This window comes from Sphaeramia orbicularis, chromosome 8 (assembly GCF_902148855.1).
Source record: "Sphaeramia orbicularis chromosome 8, fSphaOr1.1, whole genome shotgun sequence".
Taxonomy (NCBI): Eukaryota; Metazoa; Chordata; class Actinopteri; order Kurtiformes; family Apogonidae; genus Sphaeramia; species Sphaeramia orbicularis.
The window spans coordinates 41,531,554-41,553,634 of NC_043964.1; the positions used below are offsets into that span (position 1 = coordinate 41,531,554).

The window sequence follows — 22,081 nt, forward strand, 5'->3', positions numbered from 1 at the left end:
GTATTTCCTATAGTTTAGCATTATAAGCATTATTATAGTGGTAGCATTGATCTCCTCTTTATTTAATGAATCGTTTTAAAAGTCAAAATAGAATCTAACATGGCTGTAGCGACTAGAGGTAAGGATGTGAAGTCTTTCCATGTGGTTAAGAGTTAGGATTAGGGTTGAGGTTTGGGTTAGGCAAAAATATCGAAGATATTGCTGTGGCCAGCAGATTATTTATATAACCTTTAGAGTAAAAACCCAAATGTTGTTTTAGGATGGACTATCTGTTAATCGGTTTATAATTTCTAATATTAATATGGGTGTTTGTAACGCAGTTATTAAGATGTAAAACTATGACCAAAATTGTTGATTTGTATTGTTGTTGATTTATATAATAATGTGATATTATTAAAAACGTTTTTAAGATTTTTTTTTTTTTTTTTTTACTGTTACTACGACTGTCGATTTACGACACTATTACGACTTTTACGGCAGATGTTTGACAGCCTGGCGCGGAATTTGTAAACAAAACTGAAGTCACACAATTAGAGGTAGGATTTTCTCTTTATTTTATTTTTCATCTCTAAGTCTGGCGAGTTAGTCTTTTATTTGCCCCGTGTCTTTTGTTGGAGGTGAAATAAGTCAACAGATGAACACTTTTTGGTTTCCTGAGCTGATACTATGTTTGGCTAGGTACCTCAGCTAACATGCTAACACAGCGGGTAGGTGAAAGTTGGGCTGCTTCATGTGAGTGTAGCCAGGCATGCTAATAGTGCGCCTCCTCGGGAGATATTTGCTACGATCTGGTATACAGCGGCCGGGTGTCCCGCAGAGGTGGCTGTGTGCGGTACAAAGCGTACAGTGTGCGGAGGCAGTCATGATCCGGAGCCGGACTCAGATCAAACGGGTCCTGTGTGTAGCTGAGAAGAATGACGCAGCTAAAGGTATCGCAGAGATCATGTCCAACGGCCGGTCCAGAAGGGTAAAGTCATGTCTCATAAACCTCTAAATGCAACTTTACCAGCAAGTATATAACCTTTAAGCATCGATAGAAAGTTATTTCTGTAAATTGGTTATTGAATGGAACTACTGCTTGTTGTCTCCGTGTCAGTGTTAAGGATCAGTAAACAAATTCGTTTAGCTTTAAATAATCACCACATTCACTTTTATTTAAATTTTGTTGTAATTGCTTTCCTTTCCGTTTTAGAGAGAAGGGCTGTCCAAGTTTAACAAAATTTATGAGTATGAGTATCATCTCTTCGGTCAGGTAAGTGAATGTGGACATCTATTTTCTCTGTCTCTCCTTAAGTGTCTTAAGTTGCATCTGATTCTTTGTTTTTTGTCCCTGTTTTTTGGACCAGAATGTGACTGTAACAATGACCTCAGTGTCAGGTCATTTACTGGGTCTGGAGTTTAAAGCACCCTTTCAGAAATGGTAAGTGTAAAAATTCTAGGCCTCAGTCTCCAAGACATGGATTAATCCTAGATCTATACTAAAATGTTTATTTGATCGCTAACTGTCAGAGTATTATACATAATTACTGGAAGCGTGGTAAGTGTAGTCATTTTCTTCATAATTGATATGGAAGAAGAGTGTTCTTGACCTCAACAAAGCCACAAGAAATGAAGAGGAAAGCACTCAGTCTTAAGACATATCAAGTCAAAACAATGTAAAAGATTCAACAAACAAAAATGTCCAACAAAAAGACAAACAAAACAATGTAATCATAACAAGTTCAAAACAACAAAAAGACATAAGACAAGAAAAATGTAGCAAGATGGAAAAAGTAAACAATATAAACACTATGGGGTTTGGGTCCCAATGAGTCATTTATTTTTTTAATCACAATCTGAAAAAGTTTGGAAACCATTGGTCTAGGACTAGGCTTAATCCAGATTTCAGAAACTCTAAGAGTTGTATTTAGTTCAAATGGTTTACTGCATACAAATCATAAAACCTAACTGTTTTGACTCCTTTTCTTTCCATAGGCACAGCTGCAATCCTGTGCTGTTATTTGATGCTGAGGTAGAGAAGTATTGTCCAGATAACATGACACAAATCAAGGTAGGCTTTATTTCTCTCATCCCAGATATCACATAAATATGCTACACACAGTTTAACTTGTGGTATTTGTCTCTTTTTCTGTGTATATGTTTCTTTGTGTTTAAAATTGTAGCCTTGGTAGCTGCAGATACTTTCAAGAGCTGGCAACTAGGCAGTCTGGACACAGTTGATTCACAGCTGGTGTACCATGTTCAGATGCAATATGTGTGGCAGCTGTCAGGGCTGCAGCAGTAAAAGGGAACAAGCTGATCTTAATGTTTTCTTTCTTTAGTGAGTTAAACAGTTATTGCTGTTTGTTCTGACTTCTATGACAGTACTGTGATAACAACATCCTCTGTTACATCTTCCAACATTTGAACATCAAGGAACTTAAAGCTTGGCACTTTCTCTACCATGTTTCCATTAATGAAGAGAGGTGGATGTCGATCATTACTTTTCTTTAATTCCATATAAACTCTTTGGTGTGTTTGATGTGGAGGGATTAACTGTTTGTCACCACTTTTCTAAATACTGGATTTCTCTACTTCTCTGTAGGCAGATTCATTGTTATCTATCTTATACTAATCTTATCACCATCATATTGTACAAATGCTTATCAATTGTATTTGCACCTTCGCTATCAGGACTGTTTGCTTGTTTGTACATTTATTTATTTACAGCTGGGTACATCAAATTGCTCCACTGGGATAATAAAGATACCTTGAAGTAAAACTTTATTTATGTATGTATGTATGTATGTATGTATGTATTTATTTATATACATACTTTATTTTTATACACATTTTACAGGATACAGAACAAACAAATAAACAAAAACCACACCACAACAATTAGAGCATCTAGGTTCAACCTTTAGACAAATAAAATACAGACAGGTTCAGGGCAAATTCAGCAAAAAAGTCAAAATAGGCATACATAAGTATAAGATTGTACAAGTTCAATGATTTCTTTGATTAACATAAACATCTAATTTTTCCCAATATTTTTTTTTTTTCCATTTGTCAGCAGTGATTCTTAATGAGAAGGTCAGTCTTTCCATGTCATAAATGAAGTAAAACTATTTATAGCATCATTAGTAAAATTATTTCTTTTTCCTTAAAATGAAAATAGTCATCAAAAACTATTGTGTAAAAGCTGGTATTGAAGTCAAGGTATCGATATGATCATATGAAAATGATTTAATGGATACCCAGCCTTGGTTGACAGTGTGTCCTCTGGATCTGTTGGCATAATATTAGGATTAAATAACATAATGTGAATAAGTGGAATGTATATATACTATGACACTATATATATGTATTTCTCCTGACTCAAGCTTGTTGTTTTTGTCTTTAGCGGACACTAGAGAAAGAGGTGAGGCAGTGCCAGGCCTTAATCATTTGGACTGATTGTGACAGAGAGGGAGAGAACATTGGCTTCGAAATAATAGATGTCTGCAAAGCAGGTACGGTATAATGACAGTATGTTTGTTATTTTTGTGTGTGAGCGTTAACTCAATTCATTTGTTCCCGTGCACATCTTACAATCAGATTTTATTAAGGGTCAGGAACTAACTCCTCTTCCTATGACTTTGCAACATTTTTATATGTTTGTTCACACATAGCTCCTGATATTAGTTTCTTTTTTTTTTTTTTTTGTTTAGTCAAGTCCAATATACAAGTCTTTCGTGCCAAATTCTCTGAGATTACTCCCAACTCCATTCAGAGAGCTTGTGAGACTTTAACTGAGCCAGATGCAAACATCAGTGATGCTGTTGATGTGCGTCAGGAGCTAGACCTGCGGATTGGTAAGTACTGAAGCACTGAGTATCTGAAAATATATCCCATTTGAAACTCTTTGTGGATGTATTTATGTAGTTGGAACACCCATGAAAAAGATAAGATTGTTTAAGATACGATCCCATCCTCATCCTTGTGCTCATTGCATGCAGGTGCATCCTTCACTCGTTTCCAGACCCTTAGACTTCAGAAGATCTTCCCAGCGTCTCTGGCGAATCAGCTGATCTCGTATGGCAGCTGTCAGTTTCCCACTCTGGGCTTTGTGGTAGAGCGGTTCAAAGCTATTCAGGCTTTCATCCCTGAGACTTTCTACAAAATCAAAGGTACAATCTCATCCACACACTTATATTCATGTTAACAATCTAGGATTTTAACTGACTCCGTCTGTTCTGTCTCTTTTCATGTCAGTGCTCCATGAGTTTGAGGAGGACACTGTAGAGTTCAGCTGGAAAAGAAACCGTCTCTTTAACCACACAGCTTGTCTAGTGCTCTACCAGATCTGCATGGAGGTATGCGTCTCCACAGTACACATAGTTACAGTATATGGGTACATAAAGTATGGTAGTATCATGGTTTTACCCATTAACTATAATGAACTACTAGCACCCCCCCACACTCAGTCTGTTTTTACAATCATCCTTCCATTAGGGCTGCACGATTAATCGATTTTAAATCGAAATCGGATTTTTTAATTTGTACGATTTTTAAAAAAGGGAAATCGTAAAATCGATTTCATCTCTCTCGTGCCTGTGGGCCGCGTGCTTGTGGGCTCCCGTAGGCTCCTCCTCCTATCAGTGACAGCGGTCTGTCACAGAAGTCCGTGTAATGACCGGACTTTAAATGTGTTATTGAGCCCGCAGTACTTATAGCAATGTAAGCCGTGGCTTCACGCACGGATCCCGCAACTGAAATAGAACTGCATGTGGATCACTCATCTTACATTGTCCCGGATCCGTACCGTACTGTCTTCTTCCCAACCGGGTCTGGGTCTCGGGTCATCAGGCTCAGCAGAGGAGCCCACACAGCCCTGTGCCCACACACATCCACCAGCTCCACACATAGAATCCCTCCAGCGTGTCCTGGGTCGGTCTATTCCACGCACGGATCCCCCAGTTTAAATAGAACCGCATGTGGATCACTCATATTAACGTGGTCCACGCACGCACGCACGCACGCACGACTGATGCCTGTCACTGACTTACACTGGTATCACTTCTGTGGGCCCAGATACCCAGGGAAAAAAAAAAACAAAACCAAAAAAAACCAAATATATATATATATATATATATATATATATATATATTTTTTTTTTTTTTTTTTTTTTTATAATTTAGTCCTCTTACTTGCTAAATTTTTCATTCACAAATGTAAGTTCTGTAACACAAAACCAAATATTATTTATTTTTTGAAAGATGTTGAACTTTATTTAAAGCTGTTAGATAAATGTGGAAACAAAAAGGCTATAAAAAACATATGTATTTGGACATTGTATTATAGTGTATTCCCCCTGACAAACTTCTGTTATTTTCTTGTTGTATACATTGTTTGTATACTCTACTTCATTCAATAAAGATTTAATTAAGAATAAAACTTCTGTGGGTTCATCACGTGATCCCATCACAGATTTGAGGTTAGAGCAGTGCCTTGCATTGTTGGCTGCTCACGAAAACGGCATGCTGACTTCTGTTGTCTTTAGTAGTTTTACCCAAAAATCAAAATCAAAATCAAAAATCGAGTTTTTAGAGGAAAAAATCGGGATTTTTTTTTTTGCCAAAATCGTGAAGCCCTACCTTCCATTTTAATTTTGTTATAATCGTATTATGTCAGTACATGTTATTGTTCTCTGATCTATCATTTGTTGATTTCCAGTATCTTTTAGTTTCAAACTCTGTTTGGTCGTCGTAGCAGCTGACAGAATGGAGGTGTTGTCTGAGTGCTTTAAGTGTCAAAGAAAAACACTGACACTTATTGTTTACTAAGATGCTTGCAGCTGATGAGCATGTAATTATCACTAGGCTAGTTGTTACTGTTTGTCACAGCGCAATATATGATTGTTAGGAGCTAAACTGAGGTCAGACAAATGCAAGCATTGTATGTTCCTGCACACCAGCCCACAACTGCTCCTGAAGATGTACCTGTCGTTTTCCTACACAAACACAGAAGTGTAATGATACATACACACATTAATATCAAACACTTAGTATGATATTAAGTGATCTGTACACACAGCAATCTATTTCATAATGTCTGAAACTCCCACATGCTTTGTGCAAATTTCTACAAAATCTTCCTCTTCCAATTTTAGTCCAATTGGAAAAGTCCAATGGACAGTTGTTATCAGTTGTCATTCGTCTGTCCAATGTTTGTCTATCCGTCCGTTGTCCGTAAACAATTTTTCAAGAATCTTCTCTGAAATTGTCTGTCAGAATGACTTCATATTTGTTGTGCAACATCTTTGGGAAAAGGTATGTCAAGTTTGTTCAAAGAATTGGGAAATATTGATTTTTGAATTTTTTAGGAATTTCTGAAATTTTAAAAACAAAGTGGCTACTGACACAGTACTGTGGTATGAAATATCTGTTTGTCTATTACCACAGAGCCAATCAGTGCCCTTGTTATATCATGTCAAGACTGGTAACTTACATCCCAAAAAGTACCAAGGCAATCAGATAGCAAATAGGTCAGACTCAGAAACAGTGGAGATATAGCTCACTCTGAAATGTCTCAGACTGCTACACGAAAGACTCGGGTTCAATTCCCAGTCAAAATAGCATTTTTTTTTTCTGAAGATTTTCAAACGGGGTGGGGTGCACAGCGCCAGCAGGTAAATCCAGCAGTGATGTAGATCAGCCACTGGGACAGCGTTCAGAGTGCAGAATTCAGACCACAGCACTCAATACACAGAACTGACACAGAAGTGAGATGTCACATGGCACACTGCTGCATCTAACATGTAGCTCCGCCCACCTTCTCCAGCCTCACTGACAGCACAGAGCAAAGGACACCATAAAACAACATATAGAGTATTAAGAACAATAATTCCTCTTCTATACTATATACTATCATTAATTTGTCATTTCTTCCATCAATTGCCACAGTACTGTGGTAGCAAAATGCACAAAAGAATGCACTGAAGTATATGCCATATATTACCACAGCACTGTGACAACAAGCGGCTAATGAGTTCATGTAACAGAATCCATGATTGGCTCTAGTACAAATACTAACATTTGATTGGCTCTTTGGCAATAAACAAACCAAAATTTTTCGTGCCACAGTACTGTAGCAGTAGCCATTGCCTTTTAAAAATCTCCACTGGTTAATAATGGGACAAATTTCCAAATGCTATGACTTGACAACAGTTTAAGATATTGATATAATTACTATTGGCAGGAGATAGGAAGACATACATGGGCTTTCATTTGGTTCCATGACTTTTGACCTTGAGTGACCTTTATAGGTCAAACAAATGTCAATTAATGTCTTTAAATATGCTGTTGCACTACAGGACCCTTTGTCCTATTTTTTTTTTTTTTTTAATAATTCTGGTGCAAATGATGAGTGTCTGTTACTGAGTTTACTGTGGAATTCATGGTTTAAATCTGGTTTAGATGGTGGCAGATAAGGTGCTGAAGTCTATATATGCCTTGTGTGACTACTCGATGGGCTTCGAGTTGATTGATTTTAAATGAGGTCACATGCTATAAATCTTCTTTTTCTTCATGTTTAACTGCCACTAATAAATTATTCCTGAAAAATGCCAAAAAAATATGAATGGTCTAACTTTTGCAAATACATAACAGGTGCAGATTTGATTTGCTGTATGAAACAGCAGAGGAAAATGGACTTCGTGCTGCCTATATCATACTAAATAATATTTTATGCAAAAATACACAGATATTGCCCACGTAGCAGTGCTTCGTGGATTTGATCCAACTGTGTGTGTGTTCTAATCCCTGCTTTAAGCACATTTACATTCATAACCTCGCCTCCTCCTTGCAGCTGTTTCCTCAGGACACAGCAGTCGATTTTCATGTTTTGTCAACTTTCAGAATATAAATATCAAAATAAACTTGCCTGAAAATCATATTCATAAATGAACACACAATAATAGCATTTTATTCATTTCCAGGATCCCATAGCAACAGTCACTTCAATAACCAGCAAACCCAAGAGCAAATGGAGACCACTGCCTTTGGACACTGTGGTAAGAATATAAAGACAACAAACGGTAACACATTTGCATAAGAAGCATCCCAAAACACATCAGGAATTTCTATGGAGCTGTTTTCTAGCATATCAGGAAGTGAAATATTAGTCAGCTGTACTGTTTTTGTTCCTTCCCTCTAACATCATCCTTTTCTGAACTCTGTCCCCTACCTCTGTCTCCACAGGAACTGGAGAAACTTGCTTCGCGGAAGCTGAGAATAAATGCCAAAGAGACCATGAAAATTGCTGAGAAACTATATACCCAAGGGTGAGTGTTTCAACAAGCAGCATTTCAGGTGATGTTAAGACAAACTGTTGTCCACCTTTATTTGTGCACAATATGTGGAAGACACACTCTGAAAAGTTGTTTAGTCCAACCGTATACTAAATGTGTGTGTCATTTTGTCATCCTACAGTGTGTCTGATGTTTCATTTGAACTTGTTTCAGTCACATTGTTGGCTTGGCCACCTTATTAAAAGGCTTTATGGTGTCAAATGCAGTTTTTGTTTACCAGGTTGTTACATCACCTCAAAGCCATGCCTATTTTTGTACATGAAAAGGTGCCATCTGGCAGTGTTGTGTCTTTTAGAAGTTTCATGGATGTGATTACCAGCACTGTCACATTTCCAAAGAAGCTTCCCTTTTTTAGATTGTTGTGCAGTGATAGATTGTAATTGTGTATTCGACTCAGGTTTATCAGCTACCCCCGTACAGAGACAAACATTTTCCCTGCTACCCTGGCTCTCGGCCCCCTGGTGGAGCAACAGACAAACAGCCCAGCCTGGGGAACATTCGCCCAGAGGGTGCTTGACCAGCCTGGGGGTCCCAACCCACGGCAGGGCAAAAACTCTGACCAAGCCCACCCTCCCATACACCCCACAAAGTACACTGGCACTCTGCAGGTGAGTCCACAAGAATTGGAGTTTAGTTGGTGCATATCTATTCATTCATTTATTTTAGAGCTTTTAATCTGTCTCTTTGGTCAAAATTTGCATAATATCTGTTCTGTCAGATAATTTGTGCAATGATCTTTTTCCATCTCTGCTGTGTGCAGGGCAATGAGGCTCGTGTGTATGAGTTCATCGTCCGGCACTTCCTGGCGTGTGTGTCCCAGGATGCTTTGGGGCAGGAGACAGTTGTGGATATAGACATTGCCCAGGAGAAGTTCTCTACCTCTGGACTCATGATCATTGCAAGGAACTACCTGGATGTTTACCCATATGACAGATGGACTGCCAAGGTAGGGCATATAAATGTACTCAGAGAGTTGGTATACTGCTGTAATAATTTGTCACATTTATTACAAATGAATATACTTTAGGAAGCTTGTCTCATCTGAAGACATAAGACTTGACGTCATGTGTAGTGTATTAAACAGTCTTAAATCCAATATTCTGAATTTTAGACTTTAAAATGCTTGAATATGATTTTGACAGGTCTTACAAACAAACATTAATGTTTGTGTTAACATTATGTTAATCCAATATTGGTAAGAGCTTGAGAACAGCTGTTGAAAATAACATTTTGATTTGATGCTGAGCAATGCACAACTAAAACCCTCCAAATGATTTTGGAACATGATGTCCTTTGTACTTTTTTGCCAGTGATATTGGTGTTAAATTCATAATTGTCTTAAAAGTTCTTGATTTATCTTGTTGAAATGTAGATTCATTTGCACAACCATTGCCAAAATATTAAAATTTTACTCTATTTATGCAAAATTCTTAATAGCTGTTTACATTACCAGCGAATATGAATATTGTGCAAATATTCCTGTTTACATGCAGCCAAGAATACCTAGAGTAAAAGAGGGTTGTTCTTTCAAAGTTTTTCACTTGTGGCAGATGTTCCACTTGAAAAGGTCAGCTGTTTAATATTTCCTCACCTCCAAAATCCTTTTGAAATCCTGTCAGAGCGTACCTGTGTTTCTGGCTTTTGCTGGCGTATCCTATCTCTACCCGAGAGGATCTTTGTCTCTACCCATAGCTGACCATGAGTAGTGGCCAGGTGTCAAAACGAGTGGCAAAACTTGCATATTCCAAATGTCCAGAAAATCCTCATAAAACTAGAATAATATCAACATATCTCACAGGTCTTCATTAAAAAATGCTCCATCCAGAAAACGGCTTAATCCAGAAAATCTAAATATGTGGTTTACATCAGTGGTCCCCAACCTTTTTTGTACTACCGACCGGTTTCATGCATGGAAATTTTCCACGGACCGAGTAGAGGTGCAGGGGTTCCAATAACAAAAAACTTTGTCAGTTCAGAGCACGTGATCTGAAACACTTACACTGTATATCAGGCAATTACAATGATTCTACAGTAATATCAACTCACCCTAATGCAGAATCAGTCGGAACCCTGGACTTGTTTCCCTGCAACTAGATGGTCCCATCTGGGGGTGATGGGAGACACACAGTCCAATTGTGTTCTGTATATCCAAGTCTACTACCTGGTAACTGTCATTGCAGAAAACCCAGCCTCACAAAGATATGAGGTTGGAAACGAAAGGACTTTCAGGTCTTTTGTGGCGATAGCCGCACATTCTGCTTTGACTTTAATCCAGACTGCAAAGAGGTTTGAAGTTGTCTCAAACATGGATTGATGTGCCAAAGCAGTTTTGAGGTGCTTGTGTGTCACCTGTTGCGATGAACCTGTAACGTAGGCAGGAATCATGATATTTCCTTATAAATGCAGCTTTCTGTTTGCAGGCAGTCTGTGACCCTTCTACAGCCTCATCATTTCCTCGTTTATTACCGAAAAAGTTCTTCAGTGAATTTTGTTTTTGGCTCATTTCTTTAGCTTGCGTTAGTACTGATTCTTGAAATGGCGCACCAGAGTCAAGAGCGGTTGTGAGGCGAGGGCGGAAATGGTTGCTTTTCAAAATAAAATCTCTGCAAGACTAATGGAAAAAATTCCTTTAATATTAACTACAATTTTTTTTTCTTTGCGGCCCGGTACCAAATGATCCATGGACCGGTACCGGCCCGGGGACTGGAGGTTGGGGACGACTGGTTTACATGACAAATTCAGAGCATGATCATAATGTAGTGGAGTGGCTTGATGAACAGGGTCACAATGAAATGCTGAAAATGTTATAGGCTTTGTATATTTTTACTCAACATGATTAGATTAGATAGCACAGAATAAGTAAATGCAACACCCATAATTTAACAAATTATTTTCCTTTGGTGAGGAACTCTCAAAGGCTTTTCTGAGGCATGTAAATGTTTGTACCAAAGTAGTGTTTCAGTCACATTCCTGCTCCTTCACACAGGATCTGGGACTTCATGAAGCATTCAGTATACCTTGTGAATTCTGAAATCTCCACTGTGACAGATGTTAGGATTCATTCATACACCTTTAAATCCATACTAATATGGCCACAAATATCGGACAGTAGCTTCCTTTTTTTACTTTCATTTGTGTACATGCATAGAGGTATATCTTTACTGCACTGAGAGGATGAAGATTATTGTCCATGAAATCTTCAGAGTGACAGCAACATCAAATTCCATATTGTTACCCATAAAGTAGATATAAAATATTTTTAAATCTTCTCATGAAATGATTGTGACAATGTGATTTATTCTTCATAGATAAAGTGTAAGTGGGACTCAAGATGTAAACATCACACCTGGTTAAAGGTGATTTCTGAGATGTATAAATAGAAAGAAAAAGATAAATGTGTCTGAAGACAAAATTATTCCAACTTCATGGGTAACTGTAGGTGTAAATACTGTTTTTTAGCTCACCAGCCGATAGGACATGAGCTATTGTGAAGGTGCTGTGTTTGTTGTCGTCGTCTTTGTCTTCATAAGCAATTTCTTTAGACTTCTCCAGTGAAACTATTGGTCGGATTTATTTCAAATTTTATACATGTTATGGAAATTGTTTGATATATTTATGTCTTTACTATTGAGCACTGATTGGAAGTCATATATGGACTTTCATTTGGGTCTATTTGATTAATTTGATTAAGTACCTTGAAGGGTCAAACTCAAGGTCACCCACATCTAGATTTCAACAATCTTCTCCAAAACTACTGGTTGGATTAATTTACATTTTTTTATGTGGCTTTCTTAGGACAATGTCTACGAAGTATGTTCACAGTTTTGAAAAAATATGATTTTTTTTTTTTTTTTTGCAAATTTTTTGAACTTAAAAATTTGCCTTCACTTTTAATTGGCCATGTTTTGATGGTTTATAACATGGAAATGGTTACAGATATCAGTATAGTTACTATTGAGCGCTGATAGGAAGTCATATATGGACTTTCATTTAATTAGTTGAGTTCTCCTCCAGTGAAAGTACCACCCACTTCTATTGGGAGATTGATCTCATGCATCAAGACCTCAGGACTCTAACACAGCACCAGAACCTAATAATCTCACAAATTCAAGTTGTTATTGATTTCTGATAAAACATGCCGGTGAGCTACAGGGCCTTCAGTCCTATTTTTATCAATAATATAGAAAAAAGTGTTCTCATATTTTTCACCCTATTGCACAACCCTAAATGATAGTTTGCATGCAAATGTGGTCACTGATTAAACCTGCTTTGTATGTGTCAGGTGATTCCAGTATATGAGCAAGGCTCCCAGTTTCAGCCGTCCGCTATCGAGATGGTGGACGGACAGACAAGCCCGCCACAGTTGCTCACCGAAGCCGACCTCATATCGCTGATGGAGAAACATGGCATCGGTACCACAGCACACAAGCACGACCTATATTTTCATGCACCCAAAGAAATACTGACCTAACAACATTTAAGAAACAAGGATGTATCAGTGAGGTCTTCATTTATGTGTGTTCATAATAAATGGTGTGTTTCTCTTCCAGGCACAGATGCAACCCATGCAGATCACATAGAGACTATCAAGAGCCGCATGTATGTAGGCCTGACTCCAGACCAGAGATTTCTTCCTGGAGAGCTTGGTATGGGACTTGTGGAAGGTTTGTACAAAGGCACATTCTGCTATATCTCAATGCACTTTTCTGCCATTCAATTATGCTACAGATTGCTCATATAAATGCATCTGTATGTGCTTTTAGGTTATAACTCCATGGGCTATGAGATGTCCAAACCAACCCTGCGTAGTGAATTAGAGGCTGATCTTAAGCTGGTGTCTGAGGGAACAAAGGACAAACGGAGTGTGCTGCAACACCACATCCAAAAATATAAAGCTGTTTTTATTGAGTCTGTCAGGAAGGCTAAGAAGTTAGTACTTTGTGAAATTATACTGCACGTGTTGATGTATTATGTGCAATTATCTGATTGCTGCATGCTGTTTGCTTTGTATAATTCAGATAATTAATGTTTTGCTCTTACATCAGGTTAGATGAAGCCCTGTCACCATATCTGGGTGCAGCTCAGGAGATCACTGAAGCAGAGCAGCAGGACATGGAGATCCCCCTGCCGGTCCGAAAGTGTCCTAACTGTGGGCGGGACATGGTGCTGAAGAAGAAGAGGGAAGGAAACAGGTGAGAAGAGACCAAACATGCTTGAATGGGCTTGAATATGCACACTATAATTGCACAAACTTGTAATGTTATGTTGTCTCTGTTCTATATGCTGCCCCCACCTCCTCTCTGTCTTCGTTTCCTTGCAGTAAGTACTTGTCCTGTGTGGGATTCCCAGCCTGTAAGACAGCAGTGTGGTTCCCTGACATGGTGCTGGAGGTCAGCAGAGATGACAGCGTTTGTCCCACATGTCAGCCACGCCCCGTTCACATGTCAGTATCTGTTTTACAGTGAACTTTTCATCAGGTAGATTACACTGTTAGTGACCACTGCAGAGGAGGAGCAGCACATTCAGCGATTTACAATCTGCAACACTCACTACTAGGTTGCACTGTTATTACAGACTGAATCTTTAAGATCAGTTTAGATTGTAATTAGATTTAATGAATTTGCACACGTCTGTTGCCAAAACAGTTAAGTGACATTATTTTTAGAAATAAAAATAGTCCCTCAATTCTGAAATGTTATGATAGTAAGCTCCACTGATTTTACACATACATTGGTCTTGTAAACTATGTTGAATTGCTCAATTCACTGAAGTTTGCCACAAAAATGCAGCTCCCCTTTTCTACAGTATTAAGAACTCAGAGGGACTCCAGGTCCTGTCAGCAGCACATGGTGAACTATACTGACAAACGCAGATGAATCTCTCAGTTCACCAGCGCAAGAATCTTGTCAAAATCTTGTTTACACAAGTGGGCGTTAACCCCTTGAGCACGTGCCTCGGCTCAGTCCAAATATAGGGCACACTCGCTCACAGCGAACCAAAGTGCTCCACACCAGCATCTGTTACCATAGCAACCAACCTGGTACAGAGCTCAGAGTTGAACTACAGTACTTACTCGAAAACAGTATCAGGGTTTTTTGTTTTTTTTAAATCAGATTTCACTCAAAAGTTTCATCTTGTTGGATAACTTCTGATGCTGATAATAGCAGATGTCCGCAGTGGTAAGCTGATTCTTGCTGCTGCTGCTGCCTTGGTGGTCGCCACGGCAACTTGGTGTATTATCCTAATTGTAATCTTGGAAGCATTTTGAAAAGCATGTTTTTTCTTTCACTTCTTGAGGGCCTTTTTATATTAGAACACCTAGACCTGCCCTTCATATTGATTTATCAACAGTGTCTTTAAATTTCAGATACATTCATAAATTATTTTGCTTTCCTCTATGGATGATAGTACTTGGTAGTGCAGGTTAATTCTACAGATAATGATTTGGGTGACTTGAGTTAGAATTTTTGCTAGTTTTTTTTCTTTCCTCATCAGCTGTAGTACATATTTTTGGTAGTGACTGTAACTCAGTCACCTTGTGTGGGAAGAATGTTGAATTTTACATTTAATTGCAGCAACATTAACTCCGACAATATAACTCATACGTTTTACATTGCATATTGAACTTGTTACTCTAAAGAGTTGACACAACCATCAGATCTGATGTTCTCTGTCATTTTAAAAGCTGTTTATTATTTTTTGGGAACATGGACTATTACTGGTTTGAAATGACCTCCCATTTGGTTGACTTCAGTGACATATATCTTTTCTTTGTTATTTCAGGTTGAAGTTTAAGTTCCGCAGGGGCACCCTCCCTCCCATGATGCCTTTAGAATTTGTTGGCTGCATTGGAGGATGCGATGAGACTCTCAGAGAGGTGTTAGATCTGAAATACCTAAGACCAGGTGGAGGTGGAGGCCAAGGAGACCCTCGGCCTCCACCTCTCAGACCTCCCAGACCAGAACCGTCGAGAATTACGAATCCTCGACCTTCTCTTCCTGCTCCTATCTCTTCCTGGACCCCCCCACAGCCTCGACCCCCACCAGGTGGTAGTGTTAGAGGTATGAACACCAGCAGCGATGCCATTGTGTGTAATTGTGGTCAGGATGCAGTCCTCCTGACTGTGCGCAAAGATGGTCCTAACCAAGGTCGCCAGTTCTACAAATGCAACTCTGGTAGCTGTAATTTCTTTCTATGGGCGGATCAACCCGACCAGCAGGGAGAGCCACAAGGTAGAGGACCTCCACCTAGGACCCCCCAGCCATCCAGACCCTCTCTGGGCTTCAGGAATATAGCTGGAGAGGGCAGGGGGCTGGAAGGAAGGACAGGAGGAGGAGGACATGTAGGACAGACTGTGTGCAACTGCAATGAGGCGGTGGTAACGCGTACTGTGCAAAAAGATGGTCCCAACAAAGGGCGCATGTTCCATGCATGTGGGAAACCAAGAGAACAACAATGTAACTTCTTCCAGTGGGCTGACGAGAATGTACCTCCACAAGGCAAGACACACACAGACACACCTCTCTGTGTCACACTCAAAAAATGTTAATTGTTTTATTTTTATCCCGATGCCTAATTAATTAGCTGACTTAGAAATTTATTGTTGTTATGTTGCACTCTAAAGGCCTTTACACACCAGTGGCATGACTAATAAACAACAAGAAATTGCAAAATACTTGCCCAAAGGATTTCTTATCAAAACTATTCATACTGTTGGTGATGCAAATGTTGCGACAGTTTTAACTGCAGTTTGATAAAAGATCTGAAAATATTTGCACCAGCCTGTTCGATATAAATAGCAATGGGTTCATCATCACCTGGAGTCTCTTCTGCGCCCAGGGTCTGATGTGGCCAGGTGAAAAGACACACACAGCAAACTCGATCTGATTCATGACTTAACATAATATTACAGGCTCATCATCGATGAGGCAAGGTGTTGTCTTTAAGTTCAGAGTTTATTGTGGAAAGCTTGGAATCATCAATTTTATTCCCCAAAAAATGACACTTTCTTTTGCCATAACAGCATTGATAGTGGTGTGAGTGGGGACTGCAGACAGATGAAGATGCATCACAGCCAAGTTTCATAATTATTTTATCATATACAAAAAAATTACAGATCCTGTTCATGTAAAAATGCTGAACAAGGCAAGGCAAGTTTATTTGTATAGCACCATTCATTGCAATTGAATTGCAATGCAATTCAACGTGCTTTACAAAGACATGGAAATATAACCAGACACCTGCAAAACTAATCCCCCCATTAGCCTCTGCTGTTAGAAATGTCACTATGAGCATCTTCATATTCTGATGGTAATAAGTCGCTCAAACCAGAGCACTGTACAAAGCACAGTCACACTATATAGTCTTAGTATTATCAGGTTTTGATTAGTAATATTTTTACACAAACAGGCTACATTGAGTTAAAAGGGGCTACTTATTGTGGCTGCATTAAAAATAGATCAGTGAGCAGCTTAAAGGCGTATAGTTGCTTTTTCTAAATTTGTTGCAGGGTTTGAAGTTGACTTTAAGAAAATCAAATCTTCAGATGTTTAAAAAGTACACTCAGGATTTTGTTGTGGTCTTTAATACCAAATGTTAGATGGCATCTTTAGTGTGCTGTACTTCAGATTAAAAACATATACAAATCAGTTTATATATATATATATGTGTAAATACATTTAAGACATACTTTTGTCAAGGGTTTCTCATGTTTCACTGTTGATCAACAAGCTTTTCTCATGGAGCCAAATGTACAGATCTAATGTCAGAGAGTGAAATCCTTTGCACTTGCATCTTTACTAAGACAAGTTGTCATGACTCATAAACACTCCCAGCGGGACCTTGAGGCTTCCAGTTACAGGAGGTGCAAAATCTTCACGCAAACAGAAACATCAGTTGTGTCTTTTATGTTTATTTGACGTCTGTTCCCTTATGTCAGGTGGTTTTGGTGGTGGATGTAACGGCAATGGAGACAGACGGATGAACGGAAAGAAGAAAATGGGAGACAACACTGTTAACAAACCTCCTGCTGCTAAGAAACCACGGAACTGCGGCATCTGCCACATGCCTGGACACACCCGAGTCACCTGTCCACAGCGGTGACCCACACTGTGGAGTCAATGGACACTGTGATTCAAGAGTGTAGTGTAGTCAGAGACTTCAATAAAATGTATCTCAGATTGTAAGTGCCTATTTACATCTCTTCTTGAGAAATCCCAGACATTTTATCTGAGCTTTACATGAAGTATTGTTAACACTGTTATAAAACAATACATTTTAGACATTTTGTTTCCATATAAAAGCTTTTTCTGTCTCCTCAGATCTGCTATGTGCATGTTTATTATGGCTTTGTGGCTCCTGCGAGGAAAGTCAGGGGCCTCTTGGGGTCATGTTAAATTTTTGTGACTGTTAGTTTTGTCAGTTTGTATCCATAAAGTGTTGTTGCAGCCTTCATGAATAATAGTTCACTGTTGAACTGTTCACGGAAAAGCTCCAACTGTAAGAATAGACGCAGCGATGCAGCACTGATTGAGGAGCCGAACCACTTTTAAAACTTGTAGGTGTTTGTAACCGCGGTAACCTGAAAGTGCTTAATAGTTAATGGGAAATTTTCTCATTTGGCCTTGGAGCGAATTAATCCCTTCTACTGTGTTTTTCTGTGTTCACAAGCTTCACAGCGTGACTGAGAGCAGCTGGAAGACAGCGACTGTGAAGCAGGAACAGTGCTCTCCAAGAAGGAATAAATGTATATTTTAAAACATTTCTGTTCATGATTAATGACGTAGTTAATGTGTTATATGTGAAATTTTATCACTTTCACATCACTAACAATCAGCAGCCAGTTCTTGATTTGCCAGACTGTTAATTGCTGTTGAAAGAACAGCAAAGCATGTTCACACATTGCAAATATAATTACAGAAAAAGAGCTGTCAGTACCAAAGATTTCTATTTTAATATTGATTAATGCTAATAAACTCTAGTGTATTATCCCTCTGTGGTTATTAATGACCTTACTGTCAAGGGTGCTCAGCATTTACAACAGCTTGTTAGTTTTGGTTTCACTGAAATCTTAGGGTATGTTTTTTCTTTCCAGCTGGTTTCTCTTTTGGTTTTGTTTTAAGTCATGCTTTGTTTTTTTCTTTGCCTGCTCTACTTTTGGTTTTGTCCTGTGTAGTATTTATGGGCCAGTTTCAACTGAACTTTGAAACATTTTTGCTAAAGACACTTAAATATAAGTGTTTGATGATATGGCAGAGCTGGTGGTTATTTATGGTTCTAATTACATTGGTTAAGAATGATTTTGCTATTGCAAGAAAATGCCCAATTATACCCAAACCAACAACACTGATTCCAAATCTGGAATCAGAATTTCTGTAACAGGTCAGAATTTTGATTGAATTCATTGTCAAGTAGCAGCATCATTCCGGTATTCTAGTTCTATAAATTGTTAATGATCAAATCCAGATGCTTCCAACACTAGAACCATACCAAAAAAAAAGTGGTCACGCCAACGTGACTGAAAACTGGAATTTTCACTGGAACCCAGATTGGAGAACTCGGTGGTGATCCTGTATTCCCCTCAAAGCTCAGTTCCCTACAATTAACAGCTGGGATTAATTTGTTCAAGTGGTGCAGGATTATCTGGTCAACCATAGGGCATGAAATGGTGATCAACTATGAGGACATGGAAAAAGCATAAGAACTTATCAGCGGTAAATATCTCTCAAAATCTCATTTATCCATTCCCACCGATTTTTTTTTTCACTCAGTTTTAGTGATGTAAATAACGAACATGGTCAACAATATCACAGAGATGTCTGAGTGACAGCATGGCAGACTTCAAAAGATGACCAAAACACAAATGTTTATTATGATGTAATAGGTTTATGCTGTTTTTAATAATTGTTTCTTCCTAAATCATCCTGAGTCTTACATGATGGACCTTTATGTAAACAACAAATAATTTAACCCTTTTAATATACTACCCTTCAAGGACCCTTGAGCCAAATATGTACTTGCAAAATAGCTGTTATTAAAATCATCATTGCAACAGTATTCTGCATAAATCTCTTAAGCCATTTCAGCTCTGCTCAAAACTACAAAATATTCAATAATTTTCAGGATTTAAACCCTTTAAATGCCATTTTAAATATATGATGTCATTTATTTTAAAATTTGTATTTGTTTTTTTGATATTTTCTTATAGATAGTGGGGTGGGACATTGCTAGGTTTGGATACGTTCAAAAGTAGCAACAATATAGATTTCATTGCATTTGATTTTTTTTGGTAAGATTAAAAAATGGTTTCATTTTAAGTCACTGAAGCATTTTTTGCCTTGAAGGTCCTGCATGGAACAAAAACTACTAAACCAATAAAATCAGTGTTATTGCGGATCTTTAACATGTCCAGGACTCCATGTATTATTTGTTTTTTTAATAAAACAAGTGGCATTACATATTCAGACTGATATTTAAGGGGTTAAAGTCCTGAAAATTATTGAACATTTGGTAGTTTTGAGCAGAGCTGAAGAGGTTTAAGAGATTTATGTAAAAAAAAAAAAAAAAAAAAAAAAGTATAAATATATTTATGTATAATCACTGATTCTTGAGATTTTGGATAAAACAGGATTTTTTTTGTGAAAAAAAAAAAGTTAATTTTTAAAAAATCTTAAGTCTTATGGTCATAGAACCATTTCTTGGCCACCAAGTTTTATAGTGATGCAACCTCCCCATTTTGTAATTTTTTCATAAAATAGATGTTTTTCCTGTCATCACTTTGTTTTTGTCAACACCGTCAGACACAACAAAAAGCTAACTATTCCTATTTATTTAGTCAAGTATGGATTTTCAACCTTTAAATAATTGTGTCTGACACCATATGTACACATATATGCTGCTAAATGTTGAATACTCGGTTTTGTTCATTTTTTTTTACTAGTTCTCTCGTTCTCCTCAATTGTGCAACAGCATCACACAACTTTCATCTGTACCTTTAAACAAAGTAACAATACTGTAATTAAAAAAACACATTTCTAATTTTCAAGTGACAACTACTTTAATAATTCAACTGCATTGACAAAACAGATTATAAGCATATTCACTAAAAAACAAATAAAGCTCCATCTGACGGTGTTGACAGCGGCTTCATTACGTCGAACAATTCCAACATTTCATCACTTAAGTTAATGCTTCTTTGCTTAAAAACTGTATTTCACTATTCTGGAACAAATAACAAATAGGCAAATTTGACAAGTTATTATTTTATTCTGTGAACATTATATAATTTCAGAAAGGAACACCATAAACATAAACAACGAAACTATTTCTCTTACTATATTCTTTTGACACTTTTTTTTTTAAACAAGGTGTCCACAGTCCTGTGGGACTACCTTTGTCATATGTCTATGACCACAGATCCAATCAGTGCCCTGGTTCCATCCTGTGTAGACTGGTACCCTGTCCCCCTGCTGACACAGTACTGTGGACAGAACCATCACACATGCCATGGGCCTATCTGGTTCCAGTAAAAGGACAGGGGACCAGTTACCAGAAGCTGCTTTGTGCCTATTCACACTTTCAGTTTCATCATGGAGGCAAACAACATGCAACACGGCAACTGTTTTGCCTCATATGTGGAATTTCCCCAGGTTTTTGATGAATATAAATCAGCCACTGGGACAACGTTCAGAGTGCAGAATTCAGATCATTTGATTGGCTCTGTGGCAGTAGACAAACTGATATTGTGTGCCACAGTACTGTGGCTGTAGCTATAGCATTTTTTTATTTTTTTAAAAATCTGATTCCACACCTTTCTCTAACTCCTTTTTACATCTTCTCTACAATCCATTCCCTGTTTCTTCTCCTTCACTCCTCCACTGATAGCTGCTGCCTTGCCATAACTTTCCAAAAATTATATAAGTCAGAGTTTAATGAAATTGTGTCAAATGTTGGTTAAATTCATTTCCATTTGGTTTTGTCATTGGGGATACATATAATACGGAACATTGTAGGATTACAATATTCTGACTATGAGCATCCTCAACGACTAAATGTCTGTGAACAGACATAACTTTGTACGACACACAGATGGAGCACAATGAGCTGCAGAGCAGTTTAAAATGTTAAAATGTTTTAAATGGTGTTGTAGGTCTGTATGGAAGAACTATAGGGGGAATTTTGCGATAAAAAATAGATAAAGAGGTTAATGAAACATGAAAAGTCATATTAGTATTTATTGTGATCATAATCTGTATTATAAAAGCCAAGTGGTTTGTGTATGTGTGTCTCAGGATTCACACAAAATCCAGAAAGTGCTGATTGCTGCAGTTTGTCAGACTTATCTATTTTTGGTCAATGAACAGACTATTGAAAACAGCAAGTTGATCGGACCAATATTTTGGGAGATATGAGTAATTTTGTAATATAATAGCCTTACAATCACATTGCCATGGCCAGAAGGTGTTGGTGGTGACTGCTGGACAAATGTGGTAACACAGGTCAACACATTAGTGTATATTCAATCCTCAATTTTGAATGATCTTTGGGCTTTTGTCAACACTGTCTAACTACATGTCAGCACCGTCAGACAGAACACCTGACGGTGTTGACATCTGACGGCGTTGACAAAAAACTACTTTTTAACATATTGTGCATGAGCTGTACACATTAGCCATCTGGTGTTAGCCTGGGGTGCTAACTACCTCTAGCTCTACTATAAATGTATACATTTATACAATAATTCTATTTAAT

The 22,081-nt window shown here is 38.0% G+C and overlaps 1 protein-coding gene across 1 annotated transcript; it reads left to right on the forward strand.

Moving 5' to 3' along the window:
* The first annotated feature begins 455 nt into the window (after nt 1-455).
* top3a (DNA topoisomerase III alpha) lies at nt 456-18,321 on the forward strand. The gene is made up of 19 exons (XM_030141723.1): nt 456-967; nt 1,193-1,252; nt 1,347-1,420; nt 1,975-2,050; nt 3,386-3,494; nt 3,693-3,836; nt 3,981-4,151; nt 4,237-4,337; nt 7,961-8,035; nt 8,223-8,305; nt 8,730-8,940; nt 9,093-9,278; nt 12,615-12,744; nt 12,883-12,996; nt 13,096-13,261; nt 13,378-13,524; nt 13,653-13,775; nt 15,116-15,831; nt 17,271-18,321. Exons 1-19 carry the CDS (start codon nt 749-751, stop codon nt 17,432-17,434), a joined length of 3,069 nt encoding a protein of 1,022 aa, XP_029997583.1. The 5' UTR covers nt 456-748; the 3' UTR covers nt 17,435-18,321.
* Nucleotides 18,322-22,081: the final 3,760 nt, after the last annotated feature.